Source organism: Ctenocephalides felis, unplaced genomic scaffold (genome assembly GCF_003426905.1).
Source record: "Ctenocephalides felis isolate EL2017-DRISC unplaced genomic scaffold, ASM342690v1 CF-g0.4_SCAFFOLD_01886, whole genome shotgun sequence".
Lineage (NCBI taxonomy): Eukaryota > Metazoa > Arthropoda > Insecta > Siphonaptera > Pulicidae > Ctenocephalides > Ctenocephalides felis.
Window position 1 is genome coordinate 90,640,103 of NW_020538040.1, and position 21,987 is coordinate 90,662,089.

Genomic DNA, 21,987 nt, shown 5'->3' on the forward strand with positions numbered 1-21,987 from the left:
AAAATGATAATAATACTTCTGATAATTTATTTTTTTCTTAATTTCAAGAAAATTGACTTGTGTCTGAGTATTTATTTTTCACAAATCAACGCAAACTATAATTAATACGATTAAAATATATATTGCATCTCATAATATATTTTTTTTATAAATCAACGTAAACTACAATTATTATCATAATACAAATAAAATGACAATAATATGTAGGACGGTTTAAATATCCAATCGAGACAAAAAAATATTTTAATATCGTTTAAGATCCAATTGGAAAACGCCTGTTACTAGTTACCCCTATTACATATAGCTCCAACCTCTTGTACATTTCTTTTAGAGTTTTAAAGGACCAATTAAATTTACTTCTATTCGTTATTAATTATTCGCATCTGAAAAAAGCTTGATAGTAAATATGCTAAATTGTATCTGAACTATAACAAAATATAAGCGTTACTTTTACATTTTTGACTGAAAACTATAATAATTTATATAAAATTATCTGTAATAAAATTTAATTAAATATTCAATAGATATTTTCGTGTGCCTTTAAATTTAACTGTTTCTGCGCACAATATAAAACATCATATTGTCATGTTAATTCCTAATTTTGTGTATTCTAATCATTAGGTTGATATGTTTTATTTTATCACGATTATTTATAAAATAAAGATTACATAGCGTTTTTGGGTGATTAGGTCACAATTCAAAGGTCGAATTACAGAATGAAATACGTGAATGTAAATCTCATCAACAATAATATTTGAATAATTATCATAATGAGTAATGCAATTAACCGTTTATTCAAACAATTTACTTATATTTGATCAATGATATTAACAATAGTAATATTTAAATTGTTGTATTGCATTGTGCCCTAATGCAAATTGCTGAATCATAATTTTTTATGTTTTCAAATATTTTAATTATTTTTTTGTATTTTAATTTAATTATCTATTTTATTATTTAAGCAATTTGAAAATTTAAAATTTTTTGAAACTTTAGAAAAATGTTGGAAATTTAGAAAACTTTTGTAATTTTGAACATTTTTAATTTTTTTCGGTGTTGGGTATTATAAATTATTTAAAAAATATAAAATATTTTTTATATTAATATTTAATATTTTATATAAATGAGTATATGAATGTTTCTAATGTAATGCGTAAAATTTCTCAACAAACGATACTTTGATAATCGATTAAAGATTAAATAACATTTAGATTCGATGTTTTGCGTTTAGCTCGCTCGTAAAATGTTATGCGCTTTTTATTGAGATCGAGATTAGACATCGCTAATTTACCATATGATTACCATAAAAATAACTTTTCGACTAAATAGCTAGTTTAATATGCAAAAGAACTGTGGATATAATTTTGCTAGACCATTTTTCTGTTTTGCATATTGAAGCATTTGCAAATCATATAGGTAGGCACGTAATCATTACTTGGATTGCATCTAATACATATATAATACATCTATATGCTCGTTTGCAGTAAGTCCATTACTTTTATACATATCAAGAATATATATATATATACGAGTATATATATATATATATATATATATATATATATATATATATATATTTATTTTTCATATATATAAAATATTCAAAGACTATAAATCAATTAAAAGATTAACTAGACATATATGGGCCGATTCTGCTGTAAAATAGACTAATGTTATGGCAAAGCTATGTTACGTAGCCTTTTTCATATAAAATAGCACTAAAAGTTGTCAAAATGCTATGTATTCAGTTCAATCATCTCAACTTGAATCTGTATGTAATTTTTGTATGGTACAACTGGCTCCAAGGTATTGTTCCAACTAACTCCTGGTGTGATTTTTTCACATAAATTAAAATAACTATTTATACAATTTAGCAAAAATTGTTACACATTATCAAACTTTGGTAAATTTGAAACTAAATAAAATATATAAAATTTAAAATTAGTCGATTATAACAATACAAACCGAAATTTTAAGATAGTACAATTTTATATTACCTGTCAAAAATGACGGACCTACACAGTTCTGTTTATTGCGTTGACCTGCGGGACAGTAACTATGGCAATATTGTGTAGGACGGTTTACAAGTCCAATAGAGACAAATAATATTGTAATATCGTTACAGATCATATTGAAAAACTCTTGATATTAGTTACCGTCGTTGCACATAAGATTTACATTTTAAGAAAAGTTTGATTTCAATCATTCAAATGGGGTTCGTTCGTAGGTAAGTGGGTAGAACGACTGGACTTGGATCAGCCTGTTGTCAAGCAGTAGTGACAACGGTTTTCACTTGGAAATATAGATAGCAATATGTTTTCAAGTTCCCTGATACGGCATTGCTGCACCAATTAAAAGTCATCACTATTACAATAATTGTAGTAATAAAATTCATCAAATAGAGGTGAGACAACTATTTGGGTTGCCATCTATAATAAAAAATAAACGTAGTTTGTCAGAAATTCATCACAACAGCTCATAGGACCCATAAGTTCCGATCGGTGTTCAAATAAAATCAAATTTCGCACATCCTCGAAACGTTGAAAATTTTCATAAATGACGGATTAAATAAATTATATTTATATAAAAAAGAAGGTCTTGAGTTTAGAAAAAGAAAATAATAAATAATAATAGCTATCTAGACTGAAAATTATTCTTTATTTGTATATGCATATATATATATATATATATCATCAAGATATATATATATATATATATATATATTATGTATGCAATATATTATGAACAATATGGCACATGGTACATTTGACATGCGCGTTTAAGCATTTATACATGTATAATTCAAGCATAAATAAATTCGATCAGAAGAACGTAAAGAAGCGATAATGAATAATTTAAATATGAAAAACCTTGTGATTCCATACATATCAGAATTCGCATGGAAAGAACCGATCATTTGCGAATAATATTCATGAACAAAATTCTTGCGGAGCAACACGCATTTATTAAACATCGCGCCGGTATCGGATAACTCGTTTCTCGTTTCTGATCAGATCGGCTCCGCTGCCACCACTGCCGCTGCCACCGCCGCCGCCGCCGATCGTAACCTATATATCCTATGTTGTTTTATAACATAATGCGAAGGTATCGGTGTTATGATGTTATATAATCTAATTGGTCGCACACCGAAGGCCGCAGGAAACGAGGCAATTGTGTGCGTTTGTCTAGTTGTCAGATGACATGCAAGTTCAGGTTTGAATATTACGCCAACTTTTTTTTAAGAAAAAAAAAACATCTCTCTCTTTCTACGGATTTCTAGCCAGTCAGACTGCTGGCATAGTTTTCGTAATACCGAGGTGACCATATTTATTTTAACGCTAATCCGGGACGGGGAAAGTTATTTTCTATGTAACTTAAATATGATATAAGATCATATTTGAATATATTTTTTTCTACTCATGTTACTTAGTAAAGTAGGACTTAGAGAGAATAATTGTCTAAGTAAATAAATAAACTAGTAGTGTATGGCATCGTGCCTTAAGGCGAGTTGCTGAAATTTCGCGTACCGTAATGAAATATTCGAAGAATATTAAATGTTTTCAAATAGACTATTATGAATACTGTAACTTTCGTTATTCGTGTGTTAAAGACAAAATATAAGAGCAGGGACGATGGCGTTTATATAAGTTTATATAAACGTGAGTGAACAAAATTATAATTCAAATCCGAATTATATTTGATATTAAAAAAAATGTTAGAAATTTTAAAAAATATTTATTTTGCTTTCCTTGAAGAAAATATTTTCGTCAACACAAGCAAAAGATTTTTCGAACCAATCTAATCGGATTCTTCATTCTCTCAAACACTGCAATTTTTCGTATATTTAGCTCCGTATCTACAATACGGCTGGACCTGTTTTACGCATTAAATCTTTTTCGAATCATTCAAATCGGATGCTACGTTCTCTCAAAACCTCGTTTTTTCTCTGCGCTCTTTGCTTCGTATCTCCGAAACGGCTGGACCTGTCTTCCGTACGCTCGAAATCGTCGACGAAAAATTGTATCCGCACATACGAAACGGGAAGATAAAAATTTTACAATTTCGATTTTTGGACGATTACCATAACTTATTCTACGGGAAGTTAATAACAAATAATGGAAATTAATGCTTTTAATTTTTATGGATTGAACTTTTAGCTTACTCAAAAAATAGAGAAGCGAATTTTGTAATTTTAAAGTTATCTGAAATATGATATAAACTGCTTTCTTTGTTTCTGCAAATATTAGTTAAATCGTTTTTTTGTAATTAACAGTTGTTTTGGTACAATTCAGAAAATTTAAAATTTCCTATTTCTGTTAGCATTAATTAGCATCAGACATTAGTTGCTTGGTTAAATTTTGCGTAATATACAGCTCTATTTTGAAAATTCAAATACTATCTGATAAATCTGTGTTGTTGTTCAATTATTTTCAGATATCGTGAAGTTAATGCAACCTAGTATAAAATATCTTGTTTGTAAATAATTTGTGACAATCATTATTTATGTTTTTAAAATATAAAATTTCTTTTTTATCATTTATTTTCTTTTTGGCTCGTAAAGGACCTCACGTTAAAATATTCATGTTTCTAGTTGTTATAAAACAGGCAATTCAGAAGTCTTAAAATTTGGTTAATATTAGCAATTGACTAATTTTATCTCAAACTGCTCTGAATATGCAGCAATATGTCTTATCTTTTTATTTATAATATTTTGCCTGAAATATATGCACCGAATTAGATGTATATATAGACATAAGCACATCTCTATATATAAAATTATTCATAAGTATTCGGAATGGAAAAGTGGCGCTGACGGAAGAAATGACCTTTATAATTTTAATGCTTGTATTTTTAAATCATTAAATACCATATAAAGGTAATATGGAAAAGTTTTCCGGTATATGATTTATTTTATGCGTTCAATTTTTATTCTTGTAGAAATGTTAGGTAAGTAAAGCTGTTTAATAAATATCATACTCTACATCTACGTGCATAAATACAGATTAAAACACATATAGATTTTGATCTTCAAGGTTTTCTTTTTAACAATCGATTTGCTTTTTTATTTCTGTTTTTTAAATAACTCTTTCATAATAAATTTTCATAATTAGCAAAGAGTAGTTGTTTACGCTCATATTATTTATAAAATTGTAACACTACCTGATATGTTTAAGATTTTTACAATGTTCCTAACTTTTATTCTTTCTGATGAGGCCATTCTGAGCTAAACTCCAACTCGATTCATGGGATTCAGGGAAGAATAGTGTGAGATTTTCTTTTACCAATTCACACCGTAGTGCCCGAAATGTTCTATTTTCAGTTGGAAACATATTTTTGATCTACATTTACAAGTGAAAATTGACATCGCTGCTGCTCTATATCAGGTTATCCAGAGCGGGGTTCGAACTCCCTTCGACCCTTTCCCCCGAACGACTTCGTCCACGAGTCCGTGCGTTCGACCGTTACGCCATGGAACGCCTACTATATCTATATATTTATAAAAATTCTTTGTTTATTTTATATAAAATGATTATAAAAACGAATTATAGTTCTTTTCTAAATCTGTTTTAATTATTCATTTTTTCTTTTTCTCCTTGCTGCGTTATACCTTATTCGGTAAATAATGTAACACCTTCGCTTATTAGCGCTTTATTCTTGTAATTTGGAAAGGTTAAGTTTAGCTGCCCGGAAGCCTAGGTACAAATGTACTGGCATTATCCAATTTAATGTACTTTTAATATTTTATTTACGTCGATTTCGGTTGAAGGACGAATTTAATGAATGATTGATGTTTCTTGACTCCGCGCTAGGTGTGTTCCGGCATCGCCGTTAACAAATAATTGAAGTTGAAGAAACTGTACGTTTTCAATTCTATTGTGTGAGATGTCTCACATTGAATATTTTTAAACAAAGTCAAAATTATTTGGCAAAATAAACGGTAAATGAACTCCTTTTCATACCTGATTATATGCCTGTGTACATACATACATTTATAAATAAATATATATGTATATATATATATATATATATATATATATATATATATTACGTCTTTTTCAATAATTTATTATAATAACTTTTTTTTTTCTTTTGGTCTAAATAAAATAAATATTAATGCAGATTGTCTCTTCTCCAGCACGTAATGTAATGCGTTGAAAATAAAATTTAAGATGAATTTGAATACTGTATGTATTCAGTGATGGATTGATTTTGTTCTTTATTTATTGATGTAGTAAATGCAATGTGAAATGCAAATTGGACATATTTAAATTTAAAATATATTATTACTAATAATTATTGAATCGTATTATAGTCGTACATTCATTATTCTTCTTCTGTATTTAAAGAAATGTTTATACTATTACGTAGTGCTTATGTTTATAGCCCAGTCAAATTAAAGCCAAAAAAGCTAATTCGCCAAAAAAGGCCTAATTTTTATCGATCCGATCTCTGCATTTTTTTTTAATTCATGGTCAAAGGTACAAAATTTTGGTTTTCTACTTTTTCCGCGAAAAGTATAAGAAATATAAAAACTATGTTAGGCAGATTTGTTTATTATATCAGTAAAATTGTTATTATACAGTTTTTCGTTAGACTTACCGTGCCTGAGATATTGCTATTAGAAAAGTCAATTTGTTGTCTTTGTTATCGAACGTGCCATATAAATAAAAAATAAGAAGTTTGTGTTAAAATAGCATAAATTTAATAAATCTTTCAAAGTAAATAATTATGGTGTTGTCTTCTAATCACCTTGTTCTTTGAACAACATCTGCAATGAGCTATGTCATTTTCCTAGTGTGGAGGGTCACATACCTGATTGTTTTTTAAGGGAAAACGAAATAATTAAGTATATATGAATGCAAAGCGTGTTATTACCATCCAAAGTGTTTACATTTTTATTATCAAATTGAATAAATGTGCCAGTTTCTAGTGGCAACTTATAAGGTGAAAGAATCAATGCCGCTGTCTATTATTGTATCATTATCATTATATGGTTTATGGTTTGTTTATTTATATTGCAGAATTGTATTGTAATTTAATTTTAAAATCTTTACTTTATATTCAAAAAATGAAAAAATGCCTTTTAAACAAGCACTCAAGCCACAGCCACATTTTGTGTTGCACAAAAAATGTGAAAATTTTAGATGACTAACGAGTTCATCATAATCGGATAGATTTATAACATTTGTTATGATCAGTTAGCATCTGCTATTTTTAATCATTGTAACGTACTAGTTGTTTTTAGATGCTGATGAAAAAAGTAAAAATACATTAACGAAATTGAATGCCTTTTACAGTATAAAAATACAAAGATTGCAATTCAAAGAAACTTTTTTCTCAAAAGTCTTATCTTTATGAATTTCCCATATTGGCCAAAACTAAGTCTGTATCCCAATACATGAATAAAATCAAACCAACCTATGTCACCAATATTTAATTCACGTAGTTGCAAACAAAATCGGATCATTTTTGATAATATAGAATTAAGAGTATTGTGTCCATTATTCTTTATGTAATTTCTTTTTCTTGCATCCGATAAGAAAGGCAATTTGAAAAAAAAATCTTGTTAAAACTACAATCTTGATAAGCTAACTAAACCAAATATATATGACATTTTTAATAAAAAATATAATAATTATAATTATAAAGTTTTAAATAATCAAATATATATTATTTCAGTCTACTTAATATAGGTGCATGTTCATCGAAGGTTTATTAATTAATTTATTTATTTATCTTTTTTTTGCATTTATCAAACAACTATCTATATCATATTTCATATTTTTAAAAACCTAGTATAGGAGCCAGCAACGTTTTCAAAACAAGCATTTTAGTCAGGCTGGTTTTTTGGTATGTGCTATGTGGTCCTTGGCGCTCTCTCGGTTAGGGTAAGGGCCGTCTGGCAGCTGGAAGTGGTTGCGTTAATTAGTGCGCAGCCAATTTGTACAGCGCGATTTCAAAATTTTGAAAGCATTTTAGTCAGTCCAATTTTCGTTTTTTTGACTTCGAATAGGTTCACCAGACTCAAATTTTTTGTTGCCAGACATTTTGGGCGCTGCTAAATATGTGCCAGACGCCAATTTATTTATTAATTTTTTAAAAAATTCAAATCATTTTAGTCCGTCTGAAATTTTAGTATTATGTTCGTTAAGGGTAAAAACACGTAAAATTTATTTGCCAGACGTTTCTGCGGTTGTTAACCATGTCTGGCAAGCAAAAATGTCTGGCAATATGATACTAGTTTATAGCATTTTAGTCAGTCCAATTTTCATTTTTTGACTTGATATTTGATTTGATAACTTGAATAAGTTATCCAGATTCACATTTTTGTTGCCAGACATTTTGGGCGCTGCCAAATATGTGCAAGACGCCAATTTATTCATTTTTTTTTTAAATTTCAAATCATTTTAGTCCGTCTGTAATTTTAATATTATGTTCATTAAGGGTCAAGAAACATAAAATTAATTTGCCAGACGTTTCTGCGGTTGTTAAGCATGTCTGGCAACGAAAAAAGTCTGGCAATATGATACTAGTAGACAGAGTGAGACAATCGCTAAATACATTGGCGCGAATGAAACAAAAAACTATTATACTCGTAAGAGCGCTATACGTTTACTAGGCAGAAAACCATAAGAAAAATCAAGTAACTGCATTAGACAGATGTGTTTGTTATAAACTTCTCTGCAAAATTGTGTTTATACCATTTTTCTTTAGAATCACCGTTTCTTACAAATTGCCATCTGGAAAGTTAAAAAATTCATATTTCTCATAATATGCAGCCTTTATAAATACATCATCGAAGGTGAATTATGAGTGAAAAATAAAAATCCATTGATTTGTTTTGGATAGATGAGTTTAACGAGTCTTTTGATATATCACATTGTAGTATTATTGTCCCAGTGTGGGAGGTTCGCATACCTGATTGTTTTGAAGGAATTAATCGAAATAATTATGTATAAATGAATGCGAGGCGTGTTATAACATCCAAAGTGCTTAAACAGTTATCATATTAAGCCATAAGACGAATAAATCTGTATAATAGATGTTTTTATTCGTTGTTAAAAAAACGATATTCCCAATTATAATCTTGATTTAAGAGACCTAGGTCGAATGACTATCATTATATAGTGATACATATTGATCTAAAATGAACCCATTTGAATTTTTGAATTATTAAATACACTTCGATTTTTAAAAAACAGTGCTCAATTTACAGCTAAAAGCTGAAAAAAAGGGCGGAGAATGTTTGCTGTACAATATATATTGTATATATATCTATACTAGAATTTTAATATTCTATTCTAGGGGTAGCTCGAACTGGTAAGGTAGCAAAACTAGTATTATCAGTATTTAGTATAGGTATGTATTACAATTAGTTGCTGCTAAACTGCTAAAGCCATGTAATATGTACATGTACCAATAATATTACATGTATCATGTAAAATGAAGTCATTCGACTCAGTTAACTTAGTGATAAAAAAAATTGCGTACAGCAAAATGATTATTGTCAGTTCTCATTGCAAAACTTAAAATATATGATATTCTTAGGAAATTGACGATGTTACTTAACCACTGTCGAGTCAAAGTTTTCAAAATATTAACAGCAATATTTTAGAATCATTAACATATTTTTTACAGCTAGTAAAATTAAAAAAATTGACTAATATGATGCAATTTCTTTGTCTTTTCTAATTAGGTCTTTATTTAACTTTATTTTATTTGTTTTATGAAAATGTTATTGAAATTGCACTAACTTTAAATAGCGCTCTTACGAGTATAATAGTTTTTTGTTTCATTCGCGCCAATGTATTTAGCGATTGTCTCACTCTGTCTACTAGTATCATATTGCCAGACTTTTTTCGTTGCCAGACATGCTTAACAACCGCAGAAACGTCTGGCAAATTAATTTTATGTTTCTTGACCCTTAATGAACATAATATTAAAATTACAGACGGACTAAAATGATTTGAAATTAAAAAAAAAAAATGAATAAATTGGCGTCTTGCACATATTTGGCAGCGCCCAAAATGTCTGGCAACAAAAATGTGAATCTGGATAACTTATTCAAGTTATCAAATCAAATATCAAGTCAAAAAATGAAAATTGGACTGACTAAAATGCTATAAACTAGTATCATATTGCCAGACATTTTTGCTTGCCAGACATGGTTAACAACCGCAGAAACGTCTGGCAAATAAATTTTCGTGTTTTTACCCTTAACGAACATAATACTAAAATTTCAGACGGACTAAAATGATTTGAATTTTTTAAAAAATTAATAAATAAATTGGCGTCTGGCACATATTTAGCAGCGCCCAAAATGTCTGGCAACAAAAAATTTGAGTCTGGTGAACCTATTCGAAGTCAAAAAAACGAAAATTGGACTGACTAAAATGCTTTCAAAATTTTGAAATCGCGCTGTACAAATTGGCTGCGCACTAATTAACGCAACCACTTCCAGCTGCCAGACGGCCCTTACCCTAACCGAGAGAGCACCAAGGACCACATACCAAAAAACCAGCCTGACTAAAATGCTTGCTCGAAAACGTTGCTGGCTCCCGTACTATACGATATGGGACAACCACTAAGTTACAATGATTAAAAATAGCAGACGCTAACTGATAATAACAACTGTCTTTAAATCTGATTAAGATGAACCCTCATATTTGATTATCTAAAGCCATTTTTTCCTCTGAGAGCGGCGTATCAAATACTTTAAGTTTTTAAATTGTTATTACTTTTAGGTATCCTTACACGTGAAATGTTTGCAAAATTGTGGTGATTTATAAAGAGCAGACGTGCTCTGAGTTTCGAAGTAATGTTCTGATCGTTTCTGTGAGATTATATGCGGCGCATTCAGATTTAAAATGGTAAACCAAGATGGTAACCAATCAGGATGGTATTGCATCGTTCCAGTTAGTTTGTTTAGAATCGAAATAGCAATATCAATATTATTTCATATGGTGCTTGGTTGTTGAATTGTACAAAGAAAACTATTCGATTGAAGAAAAGTACGTCATTTGGTAAGAGTCAATGAATTTGAGAGGATATACGTTTTCCAGTGGATTTGGCTTGCTTAGCAAGTTTTTATTGCTAAATTCTAACAATGTTTAGATAATTGTGTGGACCTTTAACGACAGCACTATAACAATTAATTATTTTATTGCATACCGTATATTGAGGGTACTATTTCATGTTTTGTTTGTTTTATTTTATTTTTGATTTAGAAAAATCACAAAAGAAAAAATATATATTATTATATGGCGGATTTTTAGATTCTTTAAATTGAATGTTTACCAAAATCAAATCTACTCAAGCTTAATTTTGACGTTGTATGTCCGATTTGGCAAAAATTTTTATCACCAATATATCAAGGGTTGCAATACTTTTACAAGGATATAAAGTTTATACTATAAACCATGAATGGAGTCGTAACGATCAGTAACTTTAAAGCATTCTTGAACAACATTAATATTGAAAACTCACGTTCTTTTGATTTTATTCCTAATTATACAGGAATATTTCAGATTATAGAAACTCTTTATCAAAAGTCGTTTTTATCGTTATGAATTTCTAGAGTAGCATTAAGAAAGCTCTTATCACAATATTCTGCATGATTTTTATTCAAATTCATTTAATTTATAATAAAAACAATTAAATTTTTCAAGCACTGTTTTTATTTCTATTTATGGACGTGTAATTAAAGTTACATCATTGATTTTCATTTTTATAATTTGATAAACTCCTTCTACTGCTAGATTAAATACATACCGTTTCCCTTCAATCTAATAACACATGCTATACCACAATAATATACGGACTTCCTTCTTGAAAATCAATTAATTTGAAAAAAATAATATTTACCTGATAATCATTTAAAAAAAGGAAGTTCTACTAAGGTGGCCATATTTTTTGAGCTCAAAACCGGGACATTAATTTTGGTTATGCTAATCCGGGACGTTTTTATTCTAAATAAGTTGAATATAATTTTAAAATAACTATTTTAAATGTCCTATTTAAGGATGCAACAAAATTATTTTTTTTAAATCAATCTTTTTTTTCAAATCAGATTTATTGACTTTTAGTAGAAACTTTATTGTTCCATTATTTGTCACCTTATATATTATATTTTGCGATCTATATTTTTCTTTATTTGAAAAACCTGGAAAATTAGCACTTATGGCAAGTTTGTTTTCATAATTTTTGTTCAATTTCGTAGATTTGAAAATATATGTATGAAATTATCAGTGTGAGAGGCTATATTAATCCGTCTTGGGAATTTTGTATTTGGCAATTTTCTCATTCATAACGTATTTTTTCGTATGAGCATCACACGTTTTATATAACATTTTCAGATATTTGATGGGCGGTACAACTACCCTACATTTTATTAAATGTAGAATTCAATTTAAACCTTTAAGCTTTATGAAAACCTGGTACAATCCGGGACAAATGATCTGAATTTGGGACAAATATAGCTTTTAGAAAAACCCGGGACACAAGATGGAAATCCGGGTCTTTCCCGACCAAACCGGGATGTATGGTCACCTTAGTTCTACCGAATTTCCAGAAATGTCACACACTGCAGTTATACTTGTAACTTTAAAGTTATGAGCTGGTTAATAAGCCATCATATTCATATAAGGATTGAATTTGTTGTACTACTAAGGAGAAGCCGCTTGTCGCTCGTCTGGGATTTTGCTGAAACTTTGTGTAACAGTAGATTTTATATCAGAAAGTTGCACTTATGATGATTTTGTTATTTTACATTAGTGCTTTTTTGAAGTTAGTGGGTTGATTCTGCCGTATTATAAATCAATGTTATGGCAAGGCTATGTTACGTGGCAGTTTTTATATAAAGTGGTACTAAAAACTGTCAAAGTGATACGTATTTGCTTTGCAGTCAGGTATTTTACACATAAAATGTAACTTCAATGCAGTTATGATAAGATGATTTTTGTGATGTTTGTGCCTTTTCTAGGTTGTTATCTAAAACGCCTGAATGCACAACAACTACGTAATATTTTGATAGTTTTTAGTACTATTTAAATGCTATGTAACAAAGGCTTGCCTTAACATTGGTCTATTTTACGGTAGAATCGGCTCATAGGGATCGTTCAAGCATTACGTAAGCAGATTTATTACAATTATTTACCCACCCCCCCATCAACCTTGTCAGCAAAAGTAAGCAAAGCTCTTACCCCCTACCCCCATGCTTACGTAAATATTTTGTAATTAATGTAAAGAAATAAAAATACTACCTATGACGTAATCATCATCCAGACTCCCCTGCCCCCCATGTCAACCCAAAATAAGCAAATCAACAACCCCCCGCCCCCCTACAGTGCTTACGTAATACTAGAACGGCCCCATAGGTTTTATGTATAAAAACGATCGATCGAACAGCAAAGACACAACTTTTTGACCGTTCGTGACTACCAACTCATACGATTTTAGACCCGCAATATAACTTTGCTATGTTATCCGAGAATTTGCCCCTGCCTCGGAGCCCACTGTAGCCTCCGATCCGTTCTTATTCCGTCGGTATCAAGAGTAAATTCCTCAGCGCCGCCGTCGGTCGTTGTTCGGCGCTCGGCGGTGCATCTCCACAGAAACGCCGGGTTACTCGTCATATTTGTCCACTACTAGGAGGAACCTTTGCGATTTTCTGTTGTCCGTTTGCTGTTCGTTTGCATTCGCATTTTCTTCTTTTGTATGTCCGCATAACTGAGAGTATGGTGTTGTTTTGTATCGACGCATTATTTTTTAATATTTCTCATACACATCTATTTATATTATTTTTAAAAGAGTATATTCTCTAATTCGAGGTCCGATGCAGGGCTTCAAATTGTAGGCAATTTCTACCCTAGTTTCTATTTGAGAAGTAACTTTATTTTAACGAGGTTAATGAAAAAGCTGATGGGTTCAATTATTGGACAACTGGCCCACCTACAACACAATGTCGTTGGCAAAGACAAACAAGAGACTCGACTACATCAGTGTCACAGAGTGAGAAAGTGTTAATAGTAAAATCGGAACCATTGACTATCTGTAAATGATTTTATTAAATTCTAATTTATTTTGTATGCTTATAATTCGCAATTCTTTTAGCCATACTGGATATATTTAGCTTAACTGGATATGTTGAGCTTAATTCTAGTTCTGTGTGCTTCTCTTTTTTTTTAGAGTAGGACGGGGCATTAAGGTTCAATTTGATTTTCAGTAATTATACTGTCTAAATCTAATGAACTACATTATAGTTATCGACACGTAAGACTTACGAAACAAATATTTATCGAACTATGTTCAGTAAAATTTCCATTTAATTCCGAATTACAGAAAAAAGTTTTTTTACTACTATTACTAAAATTTGTCCTGCCCCCATAGCTTTAATATCTTGTTTTCAATTTTACAGTGATGAAATAATATCTATACGAAATAGAAATTTAAAGTGCACATTTTTTACAATGATCGCTGTATATAACCTTGATCTGGTGTTTTGTAATATCATCATAAAAGTGGGAAATACTATTAATTAAAATTATCTCTGGTGAAATTGATTATTTTAACTTAATTTACTTTTATATTTATTATTTTCTTATTGTTTACACTTTTGCCATTGTGAAAGTTTAGTTGGTCCATTTTAATACACCCACATGTACGTTTTTATAAAACGATAACAGCACATCTTATAAAACAATTAAATGACACATACTTAAAATTTATTTTCAGGTATCATAAGCTAAACTTCAAACCAAAAATACTCTCAACAAAACAAATACTTGTCGTAGATATTCATATATGGCCGTTTATTATTTGATATTGTCGTAGTAAGAATTAAAGTAATAACTATTTGCACATCTTTTGCCTTTTACGTTGAAATAGCATCGTTAAAAATTCTATACTTTACAGATTTTTCAGTTAATAGTAGTGGCTATACTATAGCTGTGTTACTAGGTTAAGTGAAAATAAAACAGTATTATTTTTTAGTAATACATTTAGTAATAGGTTTGAAAAAAATTGTTTTAAAAACTTTTCTTTGGGTTTAAATTAAAGTTATCTTTGATGTTAAATTTTTAGGAAACATGCTGTTGTCATATTGTTATCTGTATTTTTTATTTATACAAGAGATCTAACTAAATAGAATTAATTGTATAGCGTTTTAATATCTTATTTTTCATATCAAAACATAACTAAGTATTCAACAATTGTTCCCGTGGGATCTCTGTCTATTCTTCTTCTTGTTCTTTATAAATTTTTCACTCGTTTGCTGGTATGTGTCGAGATCTTTCTTTTTCATCTTTTGCTTATTTCGTTGCCTTGGCTCTCGTATGGGATTTTATAATCGTGTCGACCGATCTGCGAAACCCTCTCGCACAAGGGAATGCGTTATTGTCATAATGATAACCTTGTTCTATGCATTAAAGTTTATTATCATACAAATTTAATATTTATATCTTTTTGTTGAGATTTGGAAAGGTTATTAAATCATTTCTACGTGAGCAAGTATATATGAGCAAAATCTATTTATATACACCTGTGTTGTAGGGTAGATCGGTGCTTAAAAGATCACCACTGCTATCTCAAATCAGTAAAGTTAAGAATTTTTTAACAACAATATTTAAAAGTAGAGGGAAAATATGTATAAACAGTCATCATCTTGATTCTGACGACGTTGATATCGCGAGAAAAACGGCAATGTTTGAAAATCCATAACAAAAGTATTTTCTTTCGTTGTTAGATTTTTTGGTTGTGAGCACTGTTGTTTAGTTTGCGAGACCTTAATAATTAAACGTTATCTAATCGTTATCTAATTGTTTTATAAGATGTATTGTTCATTTTAAGTTAGATTAATTTGTTATTTTTAAATAACCTCTATAAAAGCTTATAAATGGGTGGGGTAAAAAGGACCAACTGAATCTCTATCCTGGCAAAGGTGTAAAAAGTAAAAAAGTAAATTAAGTTATATAGGTAATTTTACAAGAGATATATTGAATAAATAATTTTTCCAACTCTGCTGATGAATATTTCTGATGAAATGCCAGATCAAGGTTATATACAGTGTTACCTCAATAAAAATGTACCATTGAAATTTATATTTTGCATTGGTTGAATATTGTAGCTATTATTTTCAAAATTATAATAAGACATCAGATCTGTTTCCACTCTGGCCTCCCCAATTTACCCCGCCTATGAGGTAAAAAAGACCAGGTTACATTTTTTTAAATAACAGAAAAAACACAGCTAGGAGTCTTATTGAACATTGTCAGTTATATTATTCGTTTGGTTTTCATAATATAATTGTTCAATATCAAATCGGATCGCTGTGTCCCGCTCTACCCTATATATTATATTAACATGATATAAATATTATATAAATAAAAAAAATAATGTAACCCATGACCCACGTGCAATAGACCTTACACAATTTTTTTAAAAAATGTTCTTTTTCACTTTTTTTTATTTCTAACAATTGTATGAATTTGAAATTCTTTTAAATCTCTTAAATTTCCAACATCAAAATTTGTTCAATCAATTTGAAACCAGCCAAAAAAACAAATTCAATAACAATTTTTGAATCGTTTCTTCCAATCAATTTAGTTTGAGTGATTTTGCGTTAGGAAATTTTCTACTTTTTATTCATAGAAGAAATGTACTAATGTGCCTAATGTAAAAAGATATAGATGTTAATTTATAGTGCAAATACGTCATGTAATATTTCGAGTAAATTATTACGCAGAAATATTACATGTATGTTCAAATGTATACCTAAATAATATTTTTATGGGTAATTTTATAATGGTAAAGTTTTCATCTCAGAATGAAGTACACCTATGGATGGGTCTATATAATGACTAACGTTTTTTAGCTTAGCTTCAGGTTTAGTTTAGTTGTAATTTACCTTGAAGTTTATCTTTGAATATACCAAATAATACAAATGTTAAAACATCTAGTTTTTTGTGATACTGAGATATCTTGATCTCTGTCGTGGAATTTTATTTCTATTTAATATAAATTGTGAAAAACAACAGAAAAATCTTGGAATTTTATAATGTATAAATATGATCTTATTTGTATGAATTATATTAATATCATAATTGATTATAACAATTGTGTAAAAATCTTTATAATGCATATTGTATTAAATATATTAATATTAAAAGAAAAAATATTAATAATTTATTACAAATAATATGGAATGTGGATAATAAATATTAATCATATAACAATATAGGAGTATATAATAAATATTGACGTTATCTTTGAATATAATCATGGAATCCTCATTTCTTTATTCGTGGATATCGCTTTTATAAACGTAGTTCTATAAAAATAAAATTATAGAGCGTGTTATGGACTAATAAAGAAGTTATTAGGTATAAGGTCGAATCACGAAATGTGTAGGAAATTTAATTAATTTACCAATTCACTGCAAGCGTATTGAAAGAAACTGATATAAATGAAATTATATCTATTATATAAAAGTTTAATGCTTATAAATTAGGAAAAAAGATGGAAGTTTCTCTGTAATTTGATTTCCAGTTAATAATTAATTAATAGTTTTTACATACTTTCATTCCCACCACTTCCAAACCGTTGGTTTTACATAGTTGTATCACTTTTTAGAAATAGGGGAGATTGGGTACGGTAGTGCCACTTTATTTTTATCAGTAATAATTTTGTGAATTTACCGGTTTGCTGGGAGAAAAATAAACTAAATGGTAATTTGAACATTTGTCTATATGGAAATACTGAAATTTTTAAATACAATGTTTGGTGAATGATTCCAGGATGGTTGTGACAGGCATAAAAATAGATTAAAAAACAATAGGTATAAACACCAAAATGGTTTAGAACCACTATTATTGTTAGAAATATGTAACACAAGGCAACATAACAAAGCTTATTCAAGCTTAAGAATATAATATAACAATATATAACAAAACATAATTTTTTAAACAGAGTTAACAAGAAATCTTTGTGAAATCTTTTTTTTCCTTGTATTGAATTTTTCTTTCCTTTTTTCTTCATCTGTTTGATATTTACTTGAAAAGGACAAAAGGACACTACATGTCACAACCGTACCTAAAGCACACTTTGAAAACAAATAATTGTTATGACTGAGCTAAATTATCTACGCAAAAAATAATTGCTGATAATTAACTGCTAATGTTCAACTTACAGCAAAATAACAAACAAAGTGGTCTATCTGTATACAAGAAAATGCTATTATTGAAAGAAATCGAACATAGAAATTGAACATTTTTTGATTCTTTAAAAGCAATTCGGTCTACAGATCATGTTAATATAGGGCGCAGACTAAATTCAATATAGGAAACTTGTTCAAACAAACATACTACATTTTTCTCCCTTTGCACTCTATCTCAAAATCTGTATAGTTTAGCTGTTATGGCGACTGTCACTACCATACCCTGGCACAACCGTACCCTCTACATAAATTTGCCGAAAAGCATTGGTTTTACATAAATTTCATTACTTGGTGGCAGATTCATTTTTCGACTTTGGCAGAATGTTTTTTGAATGTTTAAATCGACTTTGGCAGATTTTAAAATGTCTATACTTGTTTAAAAGGTATCTGTTGGAGTATACGTTAATTGTTTTATGTGAAGGTCTGCAGAACCCCATCTTTGCAATTAAGTTGACGTTTTAATTTTTAGCTTTTTTAGAAATATATGAATTTGGAATCGTTTTCGTTAATTTTGTGTAAACGCCAGTTAAACCGTTTCTTTGCAATTAACAGTTAATTTTATTTTAGTCTTATTCTGAAAATTTAAAATATATTTTATAGTTTGCTATTTTCATTAGAATTAATATGATAAAATTGATATAATATGCGGAAACTAATAAAACTAATTTTTTTTGTAATTAAAAAATTCAAATAATGTTTTGGGAAATCTCGCTAAATTTTAACATAACTAAAATAATATATTAATATACAGTGTGTATTTATGTACTCAATTAATTCTCTCTTATTTTAATTAATTACGGTATAAATATATAAAAACTTGCATTCAAAATCTAGGCCAGTATTGTATTAAACTAATCATTACATTGCGGTTGAACACATGCATTTGATAATAGAATCTGAATGTATGTTCATTGATTACAATGGTAAAAGAAATATTATTTTTACCGGTTGGTTATTAAATGCATTAATTTGATTTATTTATGTAATATGTATTAGCAGTTTAATTTGATGTTTGTAACTGTTTTCAGATTTTCCTATGACGTTGAAGCGTTTGTTGAGCAACGACATTCTGATGTTCAGGACGGCGAGTTCAGTTCTGCATCTTCTGCCAGTTGCGGGTTTATACACGTTCCTGCCGAAATATCTTGAGTCCCAATTTCGTCTCGCCGCTCCAGACGCTAATATGATTTTGGGTAAGAATTTTCAATACATTTTTAACTTCCCGTAGGGTAAGTTATAGTAATCGCAAAAAAATCGAAAATGAAAATTTTTATATATCTTTACGTTTCAGAGGTTTCTGAACATTTTGGCATACCTTAGAAAAAATGGATGTATGTGTGTGTGTGTGTGTGTGTGTGTATGTACGTGTGTGTATGTATGTGCGGATACAAATTTTCGTCGACGATTTCGGGAACACGGATCAACCGATTTGAATAATTTAAAAAACATTCGATACGTATTGATAAGGAGACGTGCTGATTAGTTTTTGGCGAAGACAGGTCTAGCCGTTCCGAAGATACCGGGCAAAAAGTGCCGAAAACGGTAACTCAGTTTTTAAGAGAACGGAGCGTCCGATTTGAATAATTCAAAAAACGTTTCACTTGTATTGACAAGATGAAAAATCGATAAAATTTTCATGAAGGTAGGTCTAGCAGTTTCGGAGATATGGAGGAAAAAGTAAAAAAATGAGCCATTTGGCGGTCAAAAATGATCATTAGACATATGCACATCAAATTATCAGATATTTTATAGAGATTTTAACAATAAGTATACATTTTGTTAACATTCCTATGGGTTCCGTACCAATGCTTATGCGTTAGACACCGACGCGGCGCTTACGCGCTTTATATTTTGTCCCTATGCAGTTAAAGCAGTACGAATGCTTTGAAAAAAAAGTTCAGATCTTCCACAATATGTCAAAATAAAGAAAAAAAAATTTTCTTTTCAAAAAAAAAAAAATTAAAAAAAAAACTTTTTTTTCAAAAAACAGTAATTTTTTGTCCAATTTATAGTTCCTCAAAAATCTTATTTTTTCAAAGTAAATTTTTTTCAAAAATGTTAATCGTTTTTAAAAAAATAATAATTTTTGGTACGGGAAGTTCCAGCAATTTGCCTTAAGGCACGATGCCTTAATTGCCTTAAGACAGAATTCCACTTACAGCTAGTTATCATGGGAATCACAAACTAGCCATGCTTTTTTTAACTTCTCGTAGGGTAAGTTATAGTAATCGCAAAGAAATCGAAAATGTTTTTTTTATATATATTTACGTTTCAGAGGTTTCTAAACATTTTCGCATATCTTAGAAAAAATGGATGTATGTGTGTGTGTCCGGATACAAATTTTTGTCGACGATTTTGAGAACACGATTCAACGGATTTCAATTATTCAAAAAATATTCGATTCCTATTGATAAGGAGACGTGCTGATTAGTTTTTGGCAAAGGCAGATCTAGCCGTAGATGTCAGTAAATGAATGAAGGGTATTTAGCATACTTTTGTATCTATTAAATTGCTAAACCAGTTCAGGCGTGATATCTATTATCTATCATATCTATTATATATCTTATACACGTTTTTACAATATTAAATCAAGATTTTGCAATAAAAAACTTCAAAATAAGCATTCGAAATTCTAACGCATAAACTAAAAACTAAAATCAAATGAAACATTTTACATAAAAGTCTTGATGTATCAGCTCTCAAAAATTATGAAATGGTTTATGGAAAATAAAAGAAATAGCTATCTTTCTAATAAAAATATCTAAACTTTTCATCTCATCTTTTTATCTCATTATCAAAATCGAATGCTATGATTGTGGTGAGATAGATAATAAGCCATTAATATTTTACAATATTTACAATTTGCCTTTTTTAGTGTGATAGATTTATTTGAACTATTATATGCTTATAACAGTATATACTATATTAATATAATAATTGGTAATTATTATAAATGAGTATGATAATGAGCGGGAAATGAGTATGAGATTAGATTTACAAAATTTTAATAGAGATTTCAATAATATGCATTCCTTTTTTACTATATTTTGGAATTCTTGTTAAATATTATAATTTTATTATTCAAATTTTATGAATATTTATATGAAATTTATAACTTATAGTGAATAAACTATTTTAACTATCAGACTAGCACGTTTGATAGCACATTAGTAATATTATATACACAATTGTCTTCATATAATTTGTTGTTCCGTGCCATATTAAATTTTGCCACATTTTTTTCCTATTATTATTTTGAACATCAATCAGAACTTAAGAACCCTATAAGCGCTTATGCTAATTTGACTTAATATTATACTTAATACTAGTCGATTCTACAGATGGCATCCCAAACAGTTGTTTTGTCTTTTGTATGATGATTTATTATTACAATTTCTGTAATAAGGTGTATATTTATTGATGCAGAAATGCCGGATCAGGGCCATTTTCACTTGGAAACATATTGCTATCTCCAAGTGAAAACCGTTGTCACTACTGATTGACAACAGGCTGTTTGAAACGTGATAGAACTTGGGACCTCTGGTTCAGGTTCAGTCAATTTTACCAAAATTGATTACATTAATTTGAAAATTTATCAAATTTAATCCGGGGCCGAATTAGGGACCTCTGATTCAGGTCCAGTCGTTCCAGCCACGAGCGAACCTTAAGCTTCGCCACATAAAATTGTTACTAAAATTGATTTCATTGTTTATAAAATTTATCAAACTCAATCCGGGATCAAACCCGGAACTTCTGATTAAAGTCCAGTTGTTTTT

At 29.3% G+C, this 21,987-nt stretch overlaps 1 protein-coding gene across 3 annotated transcripts in view; it reads left to right on the forward strand.

Annotated features, from left to right (window-relative positions):
- Positions 1-21,987, forward strand: part of LOC113376710 (solute carrier organic anion transporter family member 3A1) — a 251,322-nt gene that overhangs the window by 210,107 nt on the left and 19,228 nt on the right. For all 3 annotated transcript variants that reach the window (XM_026616729.1, XM_026616728.1, XM_026616730.1), the window contains one exon: positions 19,240-19,404. In XM_026616729.1, coding sequence (XP_026472514.1) covers positions 19,240-19,404 — 165 coding nt within the window. The remainder of the gene's footprint in view (positions 1-19,239; positions 19,405-21,987) is intronic.